At 38.6% G+C, this 22,193-nt stretch overlaps 1 protein-coding gene across 3 annotated transcripts in view; it reads left to right on the top strand.

The window, feature by feature from the left end:
* The window catches only part of arhgap28 (Rho GTPase activating protein 28), a 26,057-nt gene extending 3,982 nt beyond the window's left edge, over positions 1-22,075 (top strand). For 2 of the 3 annotated variants that reach the window (XM_039656372.2, XM_039656373.2), the window contains exons 2-15: positions 6,472-6,644; positions 7,805-8,025; positions 9,346-9,418; positions 10,694-10,866; positions 11,483-11,648; positions 13,231-13,322; positions 14,903-14,980; positions 15,154-15,313; positions 16,070-16,152; positions 17,599-17,796; positions 18,347-18,481; positions 19,956-20,083; positions 20,166-20,230; positions 20,642-22,075. In XM_039656372.2, coding sequence (XP_039512306.1) covers positions 6,472-6,644; positions 7,805-8,025; positions 9,346-9,418; positions 10,694-10,866; positions 11,483-11,648; positions 13,231-13,322; positions 14,903-14,980; positions 15,154-15,313; positions 16,070-16,152; positions 17,599-17,796; positions 18,347-18,481; positions 19,956-20,083; positions 20,166-20,230; positions 20,642-20,727 — 1,831 coding nt within the window. In that variant the 3' untranslated portion in view covers positions 20,728-22,075. Of the gene's footprint in view, positions 1-4,391; positions 4,600-6,471; positions 6,645-7,804; positions 8,026-9,345; positions 9,419-10,693; positions 10,867-11,482; positions 11,649-13,230; positions 13,323-14,902; positions 14,981-15,153; positions 15,314-16,069; positions 16,153-17,598; positions 17,797-18,346; positions 18,482-19,955; positions 20,084-20,165; positions 20,231-20,641 lie in introns of those variants that run through there. The other variant, XM_039656374.2, reaches the window with a different exon arrangement.
* The last annotated feature ends 118 nt before the right edge of the window (positions 22,076-22,193 follow it).

Genomic DNA, 22,193 nt, shown 5'->3' with positions numbered 1-22,193 from the left:
ATGTGTGTGTGTGTGTGTGTGTGCAGATTTGCATGACGCTGATCCCAGTATTTGAATGGTAAATGGGGACTGTTGGCTCTGGAAACGGTTTCTCCTCCTGAACGGTGTGTGTTTTGGGATTCGTGTTTAATCTTCATCCCGGATTATAAAGCTCTCGATCCTCCAGTCAGAGTTCAGGAACGGGTCATGTGATCGGACGCGGAGTACGGAGAGGATGATGATGATAAGAGTGAGCGTCTGACAGCTCATCATGTCCTCTCGTGTTCTTCCGCTCTCTCTGAGAGGCTAATAGGAAGTTAATGTTGTATTATTGATTTGTGTGTGTGTGTGTGTGTGTGTGTGTGTGTGTGTGTTTAGGGTAATATACAGCATTATATAGCTCTGACTTTACAATCGCTTTAGCCAAAACAGGAAGTCTCAGTGTTAGTGCACTTCCTGTCTGCGTCCTGAAAGCACATTACCCCTCGCTAGCGGACACACTCCGTCTCACGTTCATGAGGAATAAACACTTACAGTTTGGGGGTCATTATGATTTTTTTTTGTTTGTTTGGAAGAAAATAATACTTTTATTGGGAAAGGATTGCATTCAGTTTGTCAAAAGATTATATTTCATTTAAAGACTGGAGTAATGATGATAATTCAGCTTTGATCAGGAATAAATGTCACTTTACTGTATATTCACATAGAGAACAGATGATTTACACTGGAGTAATATTGCACTGTTTTACTGTATTTTTGCTCAAATAAATGAGATTCTTTCAAAAAATATGAAAAAAATCTTACAGACCGTAAACTTTTCAACAGTAGATGAAAAATTACATCATATTGTTTGTTATAGGAATATAACTGATATTTCTAGCACACTTTTTATGATTTAATTAATTCCAGTTAAAGTAATTTCAGTCATTTAGCAAATGTCTATATCATTTTTATACATTTTTTGTTTCAGTTTTAGAAGATCAAGGACATGTTCCCTTTTTATTTTAGTTAATGTTTATTTCATTTCGGGAAATGTAATGTTTGTAACTGTTTAGTTTAAGTTATAATAATAATAACCCTAGTTCTATTGTGTAAATTCCAAGGTATTTGAATATGGTAATAATCTCTCAAACACATCAGGATCATATTTCACCTCGAAACCAAAACAAATAGTTTTCTACACTGGGAAAAAAAGTTTGGTGTTTTCTTCTAAACACTTTGAAAAGTTGTTTTACAGTGTAGTTTTACGGTGTAGTTTTAAGGTGTAGTTTTACGTTGTAGATTTACGGTATAGTTTTACAGTGTAGATTTACAGTGTAGTTTTACGGTATAGTTTTACAGTGTAGATTTACAGTGTAGTTTTACGGTATAGTTTTACAGTGTAGATTTACAGTGTAGTTTTACGGTATGGTTTTACAGTGTAGATTTACAGTGTAGTTTTACGGTATAGTTTTACAGTGTAGATTTACATTGTAGTTTTACAGTGTAGTTTTATGGTATAGTTTTACAGTGTAGATTTACAGTGTAGTTTTACAGTTTAGTTTTACGATATAGTTTTACAGTGTAGTTTTACGGTGTAGTTTTACAGTATAGTTTTACAGTGTAGATTTACAGTGTAGTTTTACAGTGTAGTTTTACGGTGTAGTTTTACAGTATAGTTTTACAGTATAGTTTTACAGTGTAGTTTACAGTAGTTTTACAGTGTAGTTTTACAGTGTAGTTTTACAGTGTAGTTTTACGGTATAGTTTTAGAGTGTAGTTTTACAGTGTAGTTTACAGTAGTTTTACGGTGCAGTTTTACAGTGTAGTTTTACGGTATAGTTTTACAGTATAGTTTTACAGTGTAGTTTACAGTAGTTTTACGGTGTAGTTTTACAGTGTAGTTTACGGTGTAGTTTTACAGTATAGTTTTACAGTGTAGTTTTAGAATATAGTTAGTTTTACAGTGTAGTTTTAGAATATAGTTTTACGGTATAGTTTTACAGTGTAGTTTTACAGTGTAGTTTTACAGTGTAGTTTTACGGTATTGGTTTACAGTATAGTTTTACAGTGTAGTTTTACAGTGTAGTTTTACGGTATTGGTTTACAGTATAGTTTTACGGTGTAGTTTTACGGTATAGTTTTACGATATAGTATAATCACACCGCAGTAAAGCCACAGTAACTCCTCATATATCTCATGATCTGATCTTGTAATGTGGATCTGGGTGCTCTTGAAAGTGTCGCGCGGATGATGAACGATTGTTTGCGGTTTGTTCTGGTCTAGTGTCGGCTAGTCAGCATGAGTGGCGAAGACGTCTGGACGCTAGCGCTCTTCAGCTTCACTCTCAGTCATTATTGCTCCATTAGCTCATGTAGCGGCCTATAATTCACTGGTGCAAACGTCTCCAGCGCTGATGTGAGTCTTTACAGTCCCGAGCCGCTGTATTGATCTGTTGTCAAGCTAATGCTCCGGCTTTTACCCGGCTGAAGTGCTGTGATCTGCTGACGCTGGTGAAGTGCTTGGGGTAAGTTGGGCCGGGCTGATTAAATATAGTGTGTGTGGTGTTATGGGTCAGATTCCAGCGGCGGGCTGTATGCTTTAAACCCAATCAAAGAAATGCAGTAATGAATTATTGTTATTTAAATGGTGAAAAACTGTGATAGATCTAAATGTACATTTAATGTAATTTTAAAATACTGTTAAATTTAGTTTTTGGAAGTAAAAAAAAACCCTCTATAATTCTATAATTTACAGTTGATACTCCCACTTCACATTTGATGTATTTTTGTTGAAATAACTGTTTATTCATAGTTTTTTTCTTATCAGTTATGTATAGGGTTTTATGTTATATTTAATGTTGTAAATTAATGTGTATTGCTTTTTTAAAACCTCATGTGTGTTACCATTAGTGTGTGTGAGAGTGACCCTAGCAGCTTCTGTATATTACTATTATCTTTCTCAGTGTGACTCTCATCTCTGCTGTGATTGGTGGTTCTCAGTGTTTTACAATCGTACCAAAACCAATATTACCGTAGTACTTCAATGGATCGATAAATAAATATTATATCAGATAATGAATTGTTTTCACTGTAAATTTAAGTCTGTAGAACATAAAATGTTGCTACCGTATTTTTATGGTAAATTTATGGCTGCCAGGTTTTTTACTGTAAATCGGCCTGGATTTTTTTTACAGTAGCGCTGTGAATATTGGACTGGTTAATCCAGCATTTATTATTAGCAGGAAAGCCGCTTCATTAGTCTGGTTGTGTTTCTCAGTTTGAGTGTTCCTCAGGGTTGATGATGTTGGAAACCGACTCTAAAGGTATTTCTAGACGGCAGATGTTTCTCGTTAAGACTTCGGGAGGAACGACGCTTGCGTTCCTGATGGATTGATGATAGTTTATGCTGCCCGGAGAGTGAAAACAAACCTGAGAGCCAGTATTGCAGGACTCTGATGGAACGGGCGCCTGTTTTCATCAGATTTTATTTGATTAAATGAACGACCCTTCGGTAAATCTCGTTCGCGAGTCTCTTGTTCCGCCGTTTGCGTTCCCGAAGGAATGAGGAAGTCGCGCAGGAACCCTGACATGTGTTCTGAGTTTGGTCTGACCTACATTCATCACGGGGGGCTTCGGGACACAGACGTCATGGAGATCATCTGTTCAAATCTGGATCCTGAGAGCTTGTTCTGGGTTTAATAATGAAAATCTTCACAATAGAGTTTGTCTGACTGACATAAACATATTTAATCTGGGATGTTGAATTCTATGCCAAGTGATTGTCTGGATATACAGTATTTATGAGGACCCTAATGTGAAGTAGGAATATAAATAGTCCCTGCAGTAAAAGTGATTTTGAGCTTCAAACCTTGAAAAACGGTGGTTTATGAGATGATTAAAGCGATCAGAAAGACGAGTGGTGTTCTTATGCCAATCCTCAGATTGTTTGAATAAAAAAAATCTAATTTTTTCCCACAATTTTGAGTTGCATATAACTTGCAATTGGGAGTTTATATCTCACAATCAGAGAAAAAGGTCCAATAAATATATAAAAACTCGTTTCTCATAATTCCGACTTTTTTTTAGATATAGCCAAAGTTATATTTAAAAAAACAGTGGGAATTATGACTTTTTTCAATCCCGTGGAGGAACATGAACAGCCAGGCGCTGATGGAGGGAATGTGTGTTTAAGCTGGAGAATGTTGGTGTTGGGAATGTTGTTGTGGTCATTATCCACATCTGGAAGCGGTTTTCCTAAATCACACTCGTTTCTGTGTGTCTGAATGAGATGAGCTTTAGCAAGAGTTGTAAACGGAGAACACAATGGACAGATAATGACATGAGAGAGAGAGAGAGAGAGAGAGGTGGGTGGTGACACACACACACACTACCAGAGGAAACCCTCGCCGTGTCTCTCTCTCTCTCTGCCTGTGTTGATTGTGAACAGGACCTGATTGAGAACAGCCACATGCTCCTGAAGCTCCAGATCCTCGAGTCGCTGCTGCGTTTATGAACGAGCTCAAACGCGGCGCATTTATGGAGTTTATACAGGACCTGATTGACACCGTGCGCTGGATTGGTTTGTGTTGGCTTTAGTTGCGGAGGGTCACGGCTTCTCGATCCTGTGAACACACACGCCGTGAGTCTGAACATGTTGAGTTGCTCTCTTCGCATGTTGTGTCTAGTAATAGAGTGTGTTGTTTGTAGAAATTGAGTTTTATTTTGCACTCTTAAAGATAAAGGTTTCGGTGATCAGATCCTAAAATAAAAGTTTGAAGAACTTCTTTTTCTGCATTAAAAACCTTTTGTGCGATGGATGTAAATCCATCAATGCCAATAAAGAAGCTTTATTTTTAAGAGTGAAGTGGAATTATTTGAACACATTGATTTCTGTGTTTATTCGATTTGACAAGCGAAAGTAGTAAATCTAGACCGTGTTTTAAAGTCTCTGTGTAGAATTTCTCATGTTTATTGGCACTATTAAGGCTGTTGAGAACAAAACTCTAGATATAGTTTTATTTGGTCAAGTATACTTTCTATATATCATTCAAAAGTTTGGGGTCACTGAGATTTTTTTTTGTGTGTGAAAGAAATTGATACTTTTATTCATCAAGGAAACATTAAACTGATTAAAAGTGACAGTAAAGACATTTATAATGTTGCACATAAAAGCTGTTCTTTTGAACTTTCTACTCATCAAAGAATCCTGAGAAATTAAATGTATCACAGTTTCCACTAAAATATGAATTATTCCAGCGCTGATAATAATCATAAATCAGCATCGTGATTTCTGGAGGATCATGTGAGTTATGATGCTGAAAATCACAGGAATAAATTACACTTTACTATATATTAAAATAAAAAAACTGATGATTTAAATTAGAATAAGTTTTCACATTTTTACTGTATTTTTGATCAACTTTTTGAGCAGAAAAGATTAATTTCTCCTGAATATTGCTCTAATGTCAGGACTAATCAGCAATAATCAGATCATAAATTTGTTTATGCATTAAAGTGTCCTTCAGAAACGTGTTCAGATCAAAACTGAATCGAAACACACACACACTCATGTTTTCATGACATAAACAAGTCAGATCCACACACTCCTGTGTTTTCGAGTGATGACTGCAGATTGCGTTTCTGTCGAAGGCTTGATGTGTGTAAACAGGCCAGAACTTTTGAAGGCAATTAAGTTCTTCATGTAACGCGATTTCGGCTCCATCACGCGGATCGATCACTTGCTCTAAGTGTTCGGTTCACTTACTAACGCTGAGAGAAACCTTCATCTTCATCATCCTCATCATCAGCTCCTGAAGCCTTATCAATATTTGATGGAAACCCAGAGATGAAGCTGGTTTTCTCTTCAGTGGTTTATGGAAATGCTGGACATGCCGTTATGAATTATGATCGATCGGACACATCTTTAATAGTGCAGTTACATGAACAGCTTTGTCGCTTTTGGCTTGCTGCGTTGGGGACATTTAATATTAATCAATATTATTGATCTCCTGCATTGACACGATTAGTTGAAAAATTAGAATATCGTGCAAAAGTTATAATATTGATGATTATGGTTTACAGCTTATGAAAACCTCAAATTCAAAATAACAGATAATTAGAATATTAAATGAAATCATAAAAAAAGGATTTTAAATACAGAAATGTCAGCCCTCTGAAAAGTATAATCATGCATATGTTTATAGTTTTATACTTATATATTAGTTTCACCTTTTAATTTGAAACACTGAAATGCACACATTTTTGCACGATATTCAAATTTTGAACTGAAATATGAGAATTGCACGATGACATCACAGTTTATTCCAGAGCCGCTGTATATATAAATGACCTAAACGAAGCATCACTGAAGTGACTTAAGATGTACGACGTATTCTCTTCTGGAAACACACTTTGTGTCATCATGTTCCTGTTATCTCTGTAAAGCGGCTCTGAAACACTCTGCGTATAAATAAACGTGACTTGACTTGGCTGTTCTGTCTCTGTGTGTCAGGAAAGCTCAGTGTCCGAGGACAGGCATGAGTTCCCCCGGCTCCGGGTCTCCTCTCGCTCCGGATCGCTCCGTGTCCCGGGACTCCATGGAGGATTACTGGAGCGAGATGAAGAACATCCAGGAGGACCGGCAGGACCGGCACGAGGATCTGGTGGAGCGGGTCAGCTCAGACGGTGCGTATCAACACGCTTGGCTCAGTTTACCCCCACCCGGATCAGTTTACCCCCACTCGGCTCAGTTTACCCCCACTTGGCCCAGTTTACCCCCGCTGGCCACCCCAGTGCGCCAAGAACACAGGGTTAAGCTGTTGGTCGTTCGGTGGCTCTGGACTGTCGAAACTGCGAAAAACACAGAAAATCAAACCCGATCCGAATTTTTTTATGACGGACGAAAGTTTTGCGGTCAGTGTATAGATGCGATTGACACAACGTGAGGTCGTATTTATTTTTTAACGTGCGAAAATTTCAAATTCCAACATGGCATCATGACTTTTGCGTAAACATACACGCCACTTGAATTATCTATACGTATTTTGAGCTATCCGCGTGTATGTCTATGCCGTTAAATGTCCACGCGAAACAAAGCAAAATGTAGATCTACATCTGGGGAGCGATATGTTTTCCTAGGATGGTAGGGGAAGACTCATAAATGCTATTAACCCCAGTGACGGGTAGGTTTAGGGACGGGGTTGGGGTAGCTCATATATTTATATATACAGTAATGTAACGTTTAGTCAACGGCGTTCATAAACACGCTGAAAAGCGATTATGCGTGTTGATAGCACGCCAAAAATGGAAATACGAATTGCCGTGTCATACATCCGCCATTTCATGAGATCAGTCTGCAAATTCAGTACGCAGGACCCTTTAATATGGGCTTTCGCACGGAGGAGCCGTTTCCGAGGAACTATCGGCGGGAGTTCCCGGAGTTTGGCGTGTTCGCACCGCAGGAACTGGGAACGATTTCAGTTCCAGGAACTCCTTTTGGAGGAACTAATTTACTCCTCCTTCAGAGTCACTCTAAACCAGCGCTCGAGGAACCACAGTGACGGTAGTGTGCGCTGATTGGCCGAACGCACACGAAACACCAGCATCCGCCGCTTTTTTGATAGACGTTCTCATCGCCGTCAAAATAAAAGTCCCAACAGCAGCCGTGACACCAGGAGAACGTTCCGGAAACACCCTGGTGGCGAGATCCTATAAACACCGGGTGCGAAACCCCCTAATGTTGCACAGTCTGCTAACAATGTCATTTCACCTTACTTTAATGCTTGCCATCATCACTTTGACATCATGTGATTCTGCAGTCTAATTAATGTGTGTGATTGGTTCAGAGGCGGAGCTTGAGGAGGCGTGGCTCCAGGAGGCGGGGCTTAGCACGCTGGTGACGGGGACTCAGAGCGACGGCCCGGCCGAGGCTCTTCTCTCCACGCTCACGCGATCACAGGCCGCTATGGTGAAGAAGCGGGTCGATAACTACACACAAACACTGCGCAAGAGGAACCGGCAACCCACGAGACACGTGCGGGACGTCTTTTCCACGCCGGACGCCTCGGTGAGCGCAAGAAGTTTGTCTACTTCTCTGCAGCTTCAAATTCAGAATACAGGATTGTGACTGTTGTCTGCGATTGCACATCTCAACATTCAACCTTACAGGTTTTCACATTGGAGCTGTGAGTGTGATTTTAGTGTACGAGTTGAAATATTGTCAAAAGTTCTCAAATTCACATCTACGTACCCTCGTGTATAGCTCCTCTTTTACCTTCATAGGAATCCATTTGAGGAAATACTTCCTAACGTTCAGTAGGAGCTTCCATCCACTCAGTATACGGATGGGATAATTCCCCATGATCCTTTGCTGCCGCAGCTGTTGTGGCCGTTTGTTCGGCGTGTGAATGTGTCTTAAAATAACAGAGACTGGAATGAGACGCATGAGGAAACCCCAGACGTGTTTAAATTAGCCTCATGACAGCAGGAGACAACAAACCTTCCACGTTCCTGCTGGAGTGACGCGTGCGAGTTCGGCTCCTTGGACATTATATTGTCACTGAGTGTTATTGAGGTTCGATGAAACAAGTTCTTTCGTATTGTGATGTACATTCGATTGTTAGTTTATCGGGAAATTTAGGGCGGGACTTGGTTCTGTGAATTGGTTGTTAATTGGATGTTGAGATGTGGGCAGAGTTTTTAAAACTGGAGGCGGGGCATGTGCTGGTTTACCCTGCATACATCACGCTTGACGATCAAATAAAGATTGTATCAATTAATTAATCGGTTAGATATAGAGGAAGTGTGGTCAGTAAATGGTAAGACAGATCGACTCTCAGATAGACAGACAGATAGATAGATAGATAGACAGATAGATAGACAGATAGATAGATAGACAAACAGATAGACAGATAGATAGATAGATAGATAGACAGACAGATAGACAGTCAGACCGACATACAGTCAGATAGATAGACAGAGACAGTCAGACAGCACATGGAGTTGAGGGTGAATCAGTCGTGAGGAACGGTCAGCTGTTCTGACAGCTGAAATATCTCATAATGTGATTGGACGTGCATGAGAGATTCATCAGACCGAAATAGTCCAACAAAAGTGCAGTGTTCAGCAGGACATCCTCTATCCAGACATTATATACACAACACATGCTAACTCATGTTAAGTCATTAACACATGCTGAAATGATGTATATATGACACGTGGGATCCATGCCCTTTCTAAAGGTGCGTTCTTTTCACTTACAAAAAGTACTTGAGAAAGGCCTGTTGCAATTATTGATTATGGGTTATTTGATCGAATCAGAACGTTTACCTCTTGAGCGCTCTTTGGGGATCCGTGGGTGTGATGATGTCATTGTGTTCTCTTACAGTCGGAACTGACTCCTCCCATTTCTCCAAACGGACAGATCGCTCCCAAACTCCCCCAGTGGAATCCTCCTAAAGGTTGGACAACGTTTGAGCCTCTTCAGATCATACATTACTCAGACATTACTAGTGTTATCAGGACACGTTAGATCAGAGCAAAATAAAGTGAAGTGTGACATATTACACCCAAATATTCTTCATACAAAGATATAAAGAAATAAATATATATATATATATATATATATATATATATATATTTTATATATTTATATATATATATATAGAAAAAAATATAAAAATTTGACACTTTGATCTGATGATGTTCTGCTGAAGTGTGTTTTCTGTAATCGCTAATGCTCTTTTACACACACACACTGAACAACATGAAGCATTGCTTGCGCTAAACTGGTATTATCTAAGTGTGTAGTTCAATTTAACAGCTGACAGATATTCAACATAATTCATGTGTGAGAGTCCAACAGAAGGACGGATGAAACCAGTCAAATATCCACTGAGTTCTGCTCATGTGTCTAAACTATAGCAAATAAACTGATAATGTGAGGGATGTTACGGAGGCGTATTGCTTTCACTTGAAGAAAAAAAATCTACTCTGTTTTTCTGAATTAATGAGTTAATTTTTCATGAGAAAAAAAGTTTTTGCTCTGTTTTTCTGAATTAACGAGTTAAATTTTTCATGGAATTTTTTTTTTTGCTGTGTTTTCCTTAATTAATGAGTTAATTTTTCGTGAGAAAAATAAATATTTTGCTCTGTTTTTCTGAATTAACGAGTTAATTTTTCATGGATTTTTTTTTTTTTGCGCTGTTTTTCTGAATTAACGAGTTAATTTTTAATGGATTTTTTTTTTGCTCTGTTTTTCTGAATTTACTCGTTAATTCATAAAAACAGAGCAAAAACTTTTTTTCTCACGAAAAATTAACTCGTTTATTCAGAAAAACAGAGCCAAATTTTTTTTCTCACGAAAAATTAACTCATTCATTCAGAAAAAACAGAGCAAAATTTTTTTTCTCGTGAAAAATTAACTCATTAATTCAGAAAAACAGAGCAATTTATTTTTTCTCATTTACAATTAACTCGTTAATTCAGAAAAACAGTAGATTTTTTTTTCTTTAAGTGAATGCAATACGCCTCCGTAGGATGTTGAAGGAGTCTGAGTACATTTTTGTTTGGCTGTATATATTTACATGTATTAATTTAGCAGATGCTTTTATCCAAAGTGATTAACAAAAGAGAAACAGTACATGATCAGAAGCAGAAGCTAAAGCTGGAGTCATTATTTTAGTGCCTGTGTTTATGGTTTTAGTGAGGCCTAATGTTGTGTGGTGTGTGTCCAGTTGCTCCGCCGTGTTCGCTCTTCACTCCGCCGGACAGCAAGAGCTCCAGCAGCGGATCCGAGCCCATCCTGTTAGCGTTTGACGTGCCGTATTCAGAAGGAGCTCGCGCTCACCGGAAGGGCCGCGAATGCCACGACTGCAGGAGGATCCGTAAAGACGACAAGGATTTACCGGTGTGTATAAGATCCTTTCGTTTATTTGTTTAGCACATTTAAAAACAGTGTGAGAGGATCCTGAGAGGAGGACCGTGTCAGTCTAAAGTGACCGTGTTTTTGTCAATGAAATGTAGTATATTTTAGTCTAATAATGTTTTTTTTAGGGGATTTTTTTATACTAAATTATATTATGCTGTATTTATAATCCATTTATTCACTTTTTGAGCATAAACCTTAAAAAATGTATTTCCAAATCTGGAATGCTTTAAAGCACAGATTTAAGTTTGATCTCTTTTCGAAAATGTTTGAAAAATGTTTAAAAAAGTCAACTTTCAAGTAAAAAGAATAACGTTATGAATGTCTTTACTGTCACTCTTGACCAATTTTAATGCGCCCTTCCTCAATAAAAGTATTAATTTCTTACTGAGCCCAAACGTGTGCATATCAGCTCCAAATAAAACAAACTAAACCCTAACCATGTCATCACAGGAAAGAAAACGGGAAAGAAACGCGCATTTACCGGCAGTGTTTACCCTTCTGCTGAACGCTGAAAAACGCAGCTTGCTGAAAGCATTTTGATAGTGAGGTCGTATCAGATGCTGTGGTGTAATGAGGTTTGTGGTGTCTTCTCCAGGCTTTTCAGACAGTGAAACCCAGACAGGGTGTGACGCGAGTGAACGATCTGTCGTCGGAGGACATCAGGAAGATCGGATACATCTCTCTGATCGAACTGACCACATTCTACGACTTCATGGGCATCGAGATGAAGAGAAACCGCGTGGAGCGCAGCAAAGCTCGAGGTGCGTCTCAATCATCCAGAACCACGAGAAACTGGCTGTTAAAGGGATAGTTCACCCAAAAATTAGCCAATGATTTACTCTCTCTGAAGTCATCCTAGGTGTTTATGACATTCTACTTTCAGACGAATGCAATCAGTTATATAAAAAATGTCCTGGCTCTTCCAAGCTTTATAAATGGAGTTCTGTCCAAAGTTTATCTGTCCATCATAAAAGTGCATCTATCCATGACAAAAGTGCATCTATCCATTATAAAAGTGCATCTATCCACCATAAAAGTGCATCTATCCACCATAAAAGTGCATCTATCCATTATAAAAGTGCATCTGTCCATCATAAAAGTGCATCTATCCATCATAAAGTGCATCTGTCCATCATAAAAGTGCATCTATCCATCATAAAGTGCATCTGTCCATCATAAAAGTGCATCTATCCATCATAAAAGTGCATCTATCCACCATAAAAGTGCATCTATCCATTATAAAAGTGCATCTATCCATCATAAAAGTGCATCTATCCATTATAAAAGTGCATCTATCCATTATAAAAGTGCATCTATCCATCATAAAAGTGCATCTGTCCATCATAAAAGTGCATCTGTCCATCATAAAAGTGCATCTATCCATTATAAAAGTGCATCTATCCACCATAAAAGTGCATCTATCCATCATAAAAGTGCATCTGTCCATCATAAAAGTGCATCTATCCATTATAAAAGTGCATCTATCCACCATAAAAGTGCATCTATCCATCATAAAAGTGCATCTGTCCATCATAAAAGTGCATCTATCCACCATAAAAGTGCATTTATCCATTTTAAAAGTGCATCTATCCATCATAAAAGTGCATCTATCCATCGTAAAAGTGCATCTATCCATTATAAAAGTTCATCTGTCCACCATAAAAGTGCATCTATCCATCATAAAAGTGCATCTATCCATTATAAAAGTGCATCTGTCCATCATAAAAGTGCATCTATCCATCATAAAAGTGCATCCGTCCATAATACTCCTAAGCAGTGAGCAGCTAATAACAGGAAGTAGTAGAAAAAGAACATTCTCTTCTCAGTTCTCGCGCATGCGTCGTGGCAATCTCTTGAACTCTCGTCTCAGGCCCACAAGGAAGAAAAGGAATAGTCGAATAAAGTCGTTATTTTTTGTTTTTCGCACAAAAAGTATTCTCGTCGCTTGATAAACTTATAGTTGAGCCGCTGTAGTCACATGGAATATTTAAACATTTTCTTCAATGACTTTTTTGGGCCGTCAAGTTTCAGTCCCTTAGGAGCCTATGGAGGAGTGATCCACCTCTCAAATTTAATCAAAAATATCTTCATTTGTGTTCCAAAGATGAACGAAGGTCTTACGGGGTTGGTACAACATGGGGGTGAGTAATTAATGACTTAATTTTCATTTTTGGGTGAACTATCCCTTTAAAATGTTTAGACAGTCTCATTCTGTTACTCATGATCATTATGTTTGCCGGTTTTTTGACTTAATATAAACGCGCGATTAGTCGACTAATGTCTTAAATGAACGACTACTGGTCGACTAGAAACGTCTTTACCGCTGTGGTTTGTTTCCCACAGACAGCGGGATATTCGGTGTTCCTCTTGCTACGCTGCTGGAGAACGACCAGAAGAAATATCCCGGCTCCAGAGTTCCTCTGGTGTTCAGGAAGGTACGTGGCTCTTCTTTCCCTCTTCGGTTGAAACACTGGAATGTTGTGATCAAGATTGTGAGCGCAGGCTTTTCCGGAAAGTTCCTAGTCAGCACTTCTCGCTATCTCACACTATCCTGACCTGGCGGCCCACGCTCCTCTCGCTTTTCCAAAAAACAAAGGCGGTGGCCAGAAGTGCTCTGGTTTGTTTTACACGGCTGTCTTGACCTCGATGTTCATGTTTTTAAGTGGAATGAGGGAGGCCGTTTATTGTTTCACTGTTGCACCCTTTCAGGCGCTTGAAGGTTTACTGAGGGAACGCTTAGGAACAGGATTAAAATAAATGCTCAGGAGTGAATCAGCTCGACCTCAACGCTGTCAGTATTTGTGTTGGGAAACTGGAGACCTGACGGGAAGATACGGAGACTCCTGGAGGGTAGAGATCCAGCGCTGACAGCTGATGAGTCCTGAACTCTTATCAGACACTGATAAAGACTCTCTGTGTGTCTGAATCAGCTGGAATCTCAATCATCTGTCAGAAAACAACAGCACAACTGCTTCCAACAAGACTGTGTTGTTACCATGGTAGAAATCCAAACCATATGGTGTTATCAGTAGAAACATGTTGTTATTGTAGAAAACATGGTGTTACTGTAGTAAAAGGCCGGAAAACATGGTGTTACTGTAGAAAAAGTACGGTAAAAATGGTGTTACTGTAGAAAAAGGCCGGAAAACATGGTGTTACTGTAGAAAAAGTACGGTAAACATGGTGTTACTGTAGAAAAAGGCCGGAAAACATGGTGTTACTGTAGAAAAAGTACGGTAAACATGGTGTTACTATAGAAAAAGGCCGGAAAACATGGTGATACTGTAGAAAAAGGCCGGAAAACATGGTGTTACTGTAGAAAAAGGCCGGAAAACATGGTGTTACTGTAGAAAAAGTATGGTAAACATGGTGTTACTGTAGAAAAAGTATGGTAAACATGGTGTTACTGTAGAAAAAGTATGGTAAACATGGTTTTACTGTAGTAAAAGCCTGGAAAACATGGTGTTATTGTAGTAAAAGGTCGGAAAACATGGTGTTACTGTAGAAAAAGTGCGGAAAACATGGTGTTACTGTAGTAAAAGCCCGGAAAACATGGTGTTACTGTAGTAAAAGTCCGGAAAACATGGTGTTACTGTAGTAAAAGGCCGGAAAACATGGTGTTACTGTAGTAAAAGGCCGGAAAACATGGTGTTACTGTAGTAAAAGGCCGGAAAACAAGCTGTTACTGTAGTAAAAGGCCGGAAAACAAGCTGTTACTGTAGTAAAAGGCCGGAAAACATGGTGTTACTGTAGTAAAAGGCCGGAAAACATGGTGTTACTGTAGTAAAAGGCCGGAAAACATGGTGTTACTGTAGTAAAAGCCTGGAAAACATGGTGTTACTGTAGTAAAAAGCCGGAAAACATGGTGTTACTGTAGTAGAAGGCCGGAAAACATGGTGTTACTGTAGTAAAAGCCTGGGAAACATGGTGGTGTTGTAGTAAAAGCCTGGAAAGCTACGTTAATACCCAGCATTCGTGTTTGTGTGTCTCGTGATTATTGTGTTTCTGTTTTCAGTTGTTGTCTAAACTGGAGCAGACGGGGTTACAGACGGAGGGAATCCTCAGGGTCCCGGGATCAGCATCCAGAGTAAAGGTGAATAATGCATCATCCCTGCAGAGGAACACGGCCTGGTCCAGTGCTGGTGCTGTTTTGCTCAGTAAAACATCCATAAAGCATCTGACCTGGATTTCTCCCACTGATCCCAGCTTTAATTTAAAATATAAAAATTCCTAATATTCCTAAACTCGTGTGTTTGTCCTCCACAGCACCTGCGTCAGGAGCTGGAGTTGAAGTTTTACGAGGATCGCTTCGACTGGGATCAGGTGCGTCAGAACGACGCGGCGGGTTTGTTGAAGATGTTCATCCGCGAGCTGCCGTATCCTTTGCTAACCCAACAGCATCTGCCAGCGTTCACAGCGGCTCAGAGTGAGTCTGAACACACACACACACACACGAGTCCACCAGTAGCCACGTTTCCATTACAGATTTCCGCAAAACTTTTGCATTATTTTCTAAAAAAACAATTGCGAAATGGCCGCGTTTGCATTAACCGATGTTATGTGACTAAAACATAATTTTTTCCTCTTGTGATTAGTGATTTCAACAATTATAGCAATGGATGTTGGTAGATTTACATATATCCCAGCCACCGCAGTTTCATTTTTAACCGAAGGTGACGTAGGCATATTTCTCGTTGGCCAGATGACCTTTAAAAGCGCAAAAGCCAGGAGAGACGCTTATACTTGAGGAGTTTCTGGGAGTTTCTTCTCATTTCTGCTTTCAGCTCTTGATCGTGGCATTTCTTTGTTGTTTAGAATCCAGTATTCCTGTAATAATTTTGTCTTTTTTGAGTTTAATAAAGAACTCTGTCTCGTCTCCTGTCCAAACACACCGCGCCTCCTCTAAAGAATGATACATATTTCGTTCGCCAGATGACCTGTACATGCGCAAAAACTGTTTCCATTGCAGTTCGGTGAAATATTCTTTTTTTTTCTTGAATTGCCTGAAAAACCTCCTCATGCGAGCGTAAAAACCATTTTGTGATATATGGAAATTTGCGAAATTGACACGTTTCCATTTGGCGGATTTTCAATTTGCGCAGTTGCAGGGTAATGTGAACGCGGCGAGTGTCTGTTCAGAGTCACTCATCTCTCTCTCTCTCTCTCTCTGTCCGTGTGTCAGGTATCTCGTCCCCCAAACACCAGATTCAGGCTCTTCATCTTCTCATCATGCTGCTTCCCGAAGCCAACAGAGACACGCTGAAGGTCTGTTCATCTCCACACACTGTTTATAAGGATCAGCAGCTCAATATTACGGGTGTGACGAAACCCTCATGTCACGATGCAATACATAGTTTAATATAGTACTGAGACTAAACCTTTTTATTTTGGGTGAACTATCCACAATACATATTGTTGCATTTTTGTTTTGCGATATATTGTGAAACGCCTACTAAATAAAGGCTTTTTGACTCCGATATCACTCATTTTCAAAGACAATTAAAGGCCCTCCATGTATTTATCAAACTTCTGCTATAATGACATTTTCAAACCGTTTATTTACTGAAACTATGACTGGCGGTATTTTTAAATAATATAATTATAAATAATGAAATTCTATTATTATAGTAGCTAAAACCATAAAAAAAAAAATTCTGTTACTTGAAATTTCATGTTTAACTGAAATAAAATAAAATAAATAAAACCAAAAGCAACATTTTTTATTTTCATTTAGTTTAACTTTATATATTAAAATAACTAAAACTAAAACCAATAAAACAAAATGGACATATTTAACAAAAACAAAACAAAAACAATAACTAATAAAAACACAATCTTTTTTTTTTCTTCCAAAAATTAAAATATAAAAAAAATGTATAATAGTATCTCGATACTAAAATCAAATAACACTTGGTCATGGTTTACGCAATGATACATTAGTTTGTGGTTTTTAGAATTAGTTTTTACTCACAACAGCCAAACACTTATTATGGAGCTTGAAATGCAAAAAAATAATTATATGCAGGATCAGGAGAACCAAGCAAAAAATACAAAAAATGACTGTTAAAATGAGAAATATGATTTCAGACTTAATCTTCATTTTTAACTTATTTTAAACAGCTGCTTTAAGGTCCGATTTCTCCCCAGAAATGAGCTGAATCGGACAAAATCTGCCATTTATAAAAAACAGATCTATAGAAGTTAAAAAATGTTCTGTGTTTATTAGTGTAAATAAAACCGTATGAGTCTATGGAATGTCCCTATGTAGAGAACTGAGTGTGTGTGAAGTATTTAAATAAACATGTTCTCAGGTGAAGTTGATGAACCGGTCGGACGAGCGGCATGAATTTGTGATGACACACGCACACTCTCTCACACACACACACACACACGTACACAGACGAGAGAGAGAATCAGTCCTGTTTGACGTCATGTTTTGTGCCCATATTCTCATGTGGAGATTCAGCACTGATTCTGTTCCTGCTGAACTCTCTCAAACACACACACACACACTGCTGAAATCTGCTGAAAACGCAGCACAGATGCAGTGGACGTTATTTACCCAGGAGCTCAGAAGCAGAGGTCACGGGTTCGACTGAAGCTTCGATGCAGCGCGAGTCAGATTTATGCATGTTTCCAGAGAAAATTCCTGTTTGGAGTTTGTTAAAATCCTCTAGTAAACATGCTGATGTCTGCGGTGTTTGTTCTCAGGCTCTCCTGGAGTTCCTGAGAAAGGTGGTGGCGTACGAGGAGAAGAACCGCATGAGTCTGTGGAACGTCTCTATGATCGTAGCGCCAAATCTCTTCACTTTCCGCGGGAAGAACGCCAAACAAGAGGAGATGCAGATCGCCGTCTCTGCCGCCCAACTCGTGCGTCTCCTCATTACCCATCAGGACCTGCTGTGGACGGTGAGCATCTGCAGCTGCATTAGCCATGTGATCGCTTCATATACAGAAATATTCAAAAAAGCCCGGAAAACATGGTCTTAAAACACGGTAAACGTCCAGAAAACACAGTGTTACTGTAGTAAAAGTCCAGAAAACACGGTGTTACTGTAGTAAAAGTCCAGAAAACACAGTGTTACTGTAGTAAAAGTCCAGAAAACACGGTGTTACTGTAGTAAAAGTCCAGAAAACACGGTGTTACTGTAGTAAAAGGCCGGAAATCATGGTGTTACTGTAGTAAAAGTCCAGAAAACACGGTGTTACTGTAGTAAAAGGCCGGAAATCATGGTGTTACTGCAGTAAAAGGCCTGAAAACACAGTGTTACTGTAGTAACAGGCCGGAAATCATGGTGTTAGTGTAGTAGAAGTCCAGAAATCATGGTGTAACTGTAGTAAAATCCTAAAAACATTAGCCATCAGGACATGGTGTGGACAGTGAGCATCTGAAAAGCTATATTAACCATGTTTTCGCTTGATATTCAGAAATGAGCTGGACTGATTTTCGTATCCGCAGGTCCCTTGTTTCCTGATCTCCCACGTCAGAAAAATGAACGAAGCCGCCATGGGCAAGAAAACGCCAACCTCGGAGAAAACCAAACGCAGACTATTGAGAAGATGGAACACGGAGAAGGACCGAGACCGCAGCGAAGTGAGTGCTCATGGGACTGAAACTTCAGGACACGGTGGAGCCGTGAACCAGGGTTATTACAGCTAACTAAAACCATAATAAACATTTGGAATTAAATGAGAGTAACATTTTAAATATACAGTAAAAATTATAATTTGCCAACATTTTGAATTTTCATTTAGTTTCACTTTAAGTACTAAAATAACAAACAAAAATGTAAATAAAAGGAAAAAAAAGATATAGACAATGAAAAACACAATTGCACAAAAATGCACTCAACAAAATTAAAAATCAAAATGGAAAATATAAAAATGTGTGCTGTCAAATCGATTAATTGCATCTAACATTATAGTTTGTTTATATAAATATACATGTGTATGTGACACACACACACACACACATATATAAACAAACTTTTGTTAGATGTGATTAATCGATTTGACAACACTAATAAAAAAAATTTATTCAAAATAATTATACAATCAGAATCTAAAACAGTATGCTAAAATAACACAGCGTGAATGTGTTGTTAAATTATTTAATTATTAACTTTAAATCTCACAGGGATGTCAAGTAGATATTTGAGGTCATGTGCTGATGAAAACATTCGGGAATTTCTGGTGTCTCCTAATATTAAAATGCATGATGTCGCCGTTTATCAGAACGCGATTTTATGATTTGTACTGTGACGGGACGGCATCTGAAAGGTTGACCGTTCCAAGATGGCAGACGCGCTGCTGACGTATCCTGAGGGCATAAGGTGTTGTATTTGACTTATAATAGGCTATATGAAACATTAGGTTAAAACGGCATGAACGAATGAATAAATAAAAGTTACATATTTTAAATTTAGCGCCACAAACATATGATATATAAATCTGTTCAGATGGATTACTACGTCCTCGCCACAGATTCAAATGTGCAGCTGAGATCCGTTACTAATCACTTTTCTCCGTTACGTTAAGTCACTCAGAACTAACCACGACGTCGTGGGCTAGCACTGTAGTATCCTGAGAGAAAGAGAGAGATACACTGAGCGTGTGCGCTTACCTTCATCTGTTAGAGGAGCTTTTATTCTCCAGGTCCAGCCATAAAGTCGTGAAATATTACAGATCAAGACCGCTGAGAGGACGGCTGGTCGATTTGAAACGGCGCGTAATTTCCTCGGTGACGCGTTGCTCGACAGCTGAGCCTTGTAAGGTGATGTTCAATAATAATAATAAAAAAATTCCGCAAAATGTATCCATAAAGTAATTACTAAAATAATTTCAATAGCTTTAGTTTCTAAATTAATCAAGAGTTTTTGAACGAGTTGACTGACTCACAAAGATTGGGCGCCACCTACTGGCGAAAACTTTTTTTATCACACAGTCATTTTTATCTATCCGAGAAACATATTGTTGCATTTTTGAACTTTTGTTGCATTGTTACACCCCTACTAGTAATAATAGGATAATAAAGTCTCTGTGTTTGTGTGTGTGTGTGTGTTCCTCAGGTCACGGACCTTCGCGACGGAGTCATCAGAGTTCACGCGCCGCTTCACGCTAAGGTTTCGATGGCGATTCAGTTGAGCTGCGAGATGAAGGCCAGAGACATCACGGCACGCTTCGACATAGAGAACGGGTCAGTGAACCACTTCGACACACACACACCGGTCACATGACCCAACCAACCCATGTTGTTAACCAATCACTGTCGCTTGCAGGCGCGGGTCGCGAAGCGCTAGTCGGCGACAGAGACAGTGTCTGTTCGAGGTGGGAGGAAACATCGGTGAGTCCAACATCATCAGTGCCATTATATTAGTGAATAATAAATAGTAATTATTAGGGGTGTAACAGTATATCGCAACAATATGTATCGAAAAAATGAATATAAAATATTAATATAATATATTGTATAATAATGTGAATATTTGTGGCTCCTGATAATAACAAATATCTGACGTTTCCAGTAAAAGTGTCCGACATTATTCTAAATATATCTAGTCAGTGACAGAGATCATCATATTCATCTACAATAATCTGTGTTTCAGCTTCAGAATCATGAATATTGTTATTCTGATGTCCTGTGCTTTGGGTTTCAGAAGATATTGATTACACACCCCTAGTAATTATATGATATATCATTAGTAATATTAATGAATAACAAGCCTTAATCTGAGGAACGGTCTGTTGTCTCTAGGCGAGCGCTGCCTGGATCCAGACGCACATTTACTAGATGTTTACCACGCGAATCCTCACTGCGAATGGGTGTTAAAGTCACGCTGACCTGAGAACAGTTGGACACGCGTGTGTTCTGCAGAGGTGCTCCAGAGGTTAGAGGTCAAACCCTGAGGTTGACCTTTGTGGCGTGGTTCAATGCTGGTCGTTGAGTGTGCCTGGTGCCAAAACTGTGTGACGTCCCGGACAGAAGCATGTTTCGTTACTTCTTACCACTAGCCAGTGTAAAAAAAGAGCATGTACATAAAATATTTATACACTAATTTATCCTGCTGTATGATAATTATTTTGTATTGTTTCTATAAGCTGCATGTTTGTGATGAAGCCATGTGAACTGAACCTGCGAGCGGCTCGTATTCACCCCAAAATCCATTTTATATCAAATTCTCGTTGTTTATGAATTACTAAAATGGGGAAATGTTTACATTAATATTAGCGCTGGGCAATGATTAATCGCATCCAAAATAAAAGTTTGTTTACATAATGAGCTGTGCATAATTATGCATGTATATATTAAATAAATACTTTCATTTATGTAATATATAAATAACACATTTTCCTGAAGTATATACATGCATGTGTGTGTAATTATATATACACTAAATAATTATACACAGTACAGTCCATGACGTAAAGAAACTTTTATTTTGGATGCGATTACTCGTTTCACAGCACTAATTAATAGTTGATGTAGTGCCTTTAATTAATGCATTACTGTTACAATAATAAGAATGACCATTAATCAAACACATAATAATGTGCCCTGATGTATTACAATAATTTTACAGTAATGTGAATTTGTGTTTGAATGTTGAAATAATGTCACAGATTTGGGTTTGAGATATGAGCTGCACGGGGAAATATGACCTCAAATAAACCAGATGAATATTAATGCCAACGTTATCAAACACTAACCGGACTTATGAAGGACTCCAGTGGAAAAACTGAACGATGAAACGTAGACGATCATTCCGAGGACAGATGACCTTTGACCCCTGATGATTTACTTCAGTGCCTGCCAATACTTTTGATGCTCTGAATATGTTTGTTTTTTCATCTTAAAGCTGTTTTTTATGTATGATGTACATGTGCACTTGTTGATTTGGATTTTTTTTTATTTGATTTTTTTATAGCAACACATTCTTGACGTTGCCAATCGAGTTTGTGCATCGAATCCTTTTGAGTTGTGAATGTGTTTATCATAGTGACCGTTTTACAGCAAAGCCATGGGAATATTTTCTGTAGCCTCGTTTCATCGAAACCATGTTAATAAGTGAGTATTACGAAGAAGATGTAGCCATATCACGATGTTAAATATGTAATGAAGTTGCTGTAATATTTGGGTGAAACTACAGGTCATTATGAAACTAATCCAATTAAAACACATGAAACCTCATCAGTGTGTGTGTCATTGTTGCATGAGATCTGAACAAGTTTGTGTCTCTAAAGCTCTTTGTTTGGGTCCGTGTCAGTATCAGCGTTCTGGAATGTTCCAGATAGTGAAGGAATGTTGG

This window comes from Pimephales promelas, chromosome 22 (assembly GCF_988280905.1).
Source record: "Pimephales promelas chromosome 22, fPimPro1.hap1.1, whole genome shotgun sequence".
Taxonomy (NCBI): Eukaryota; Metazoa; Chordata; class Actinopteri; order Cypriniformes; family Leuciscidae; genus Pimephales; species Pimephales promelas.
This window is presented reverse-complemented; position numbering and strand designations above follow the sequence as displayed.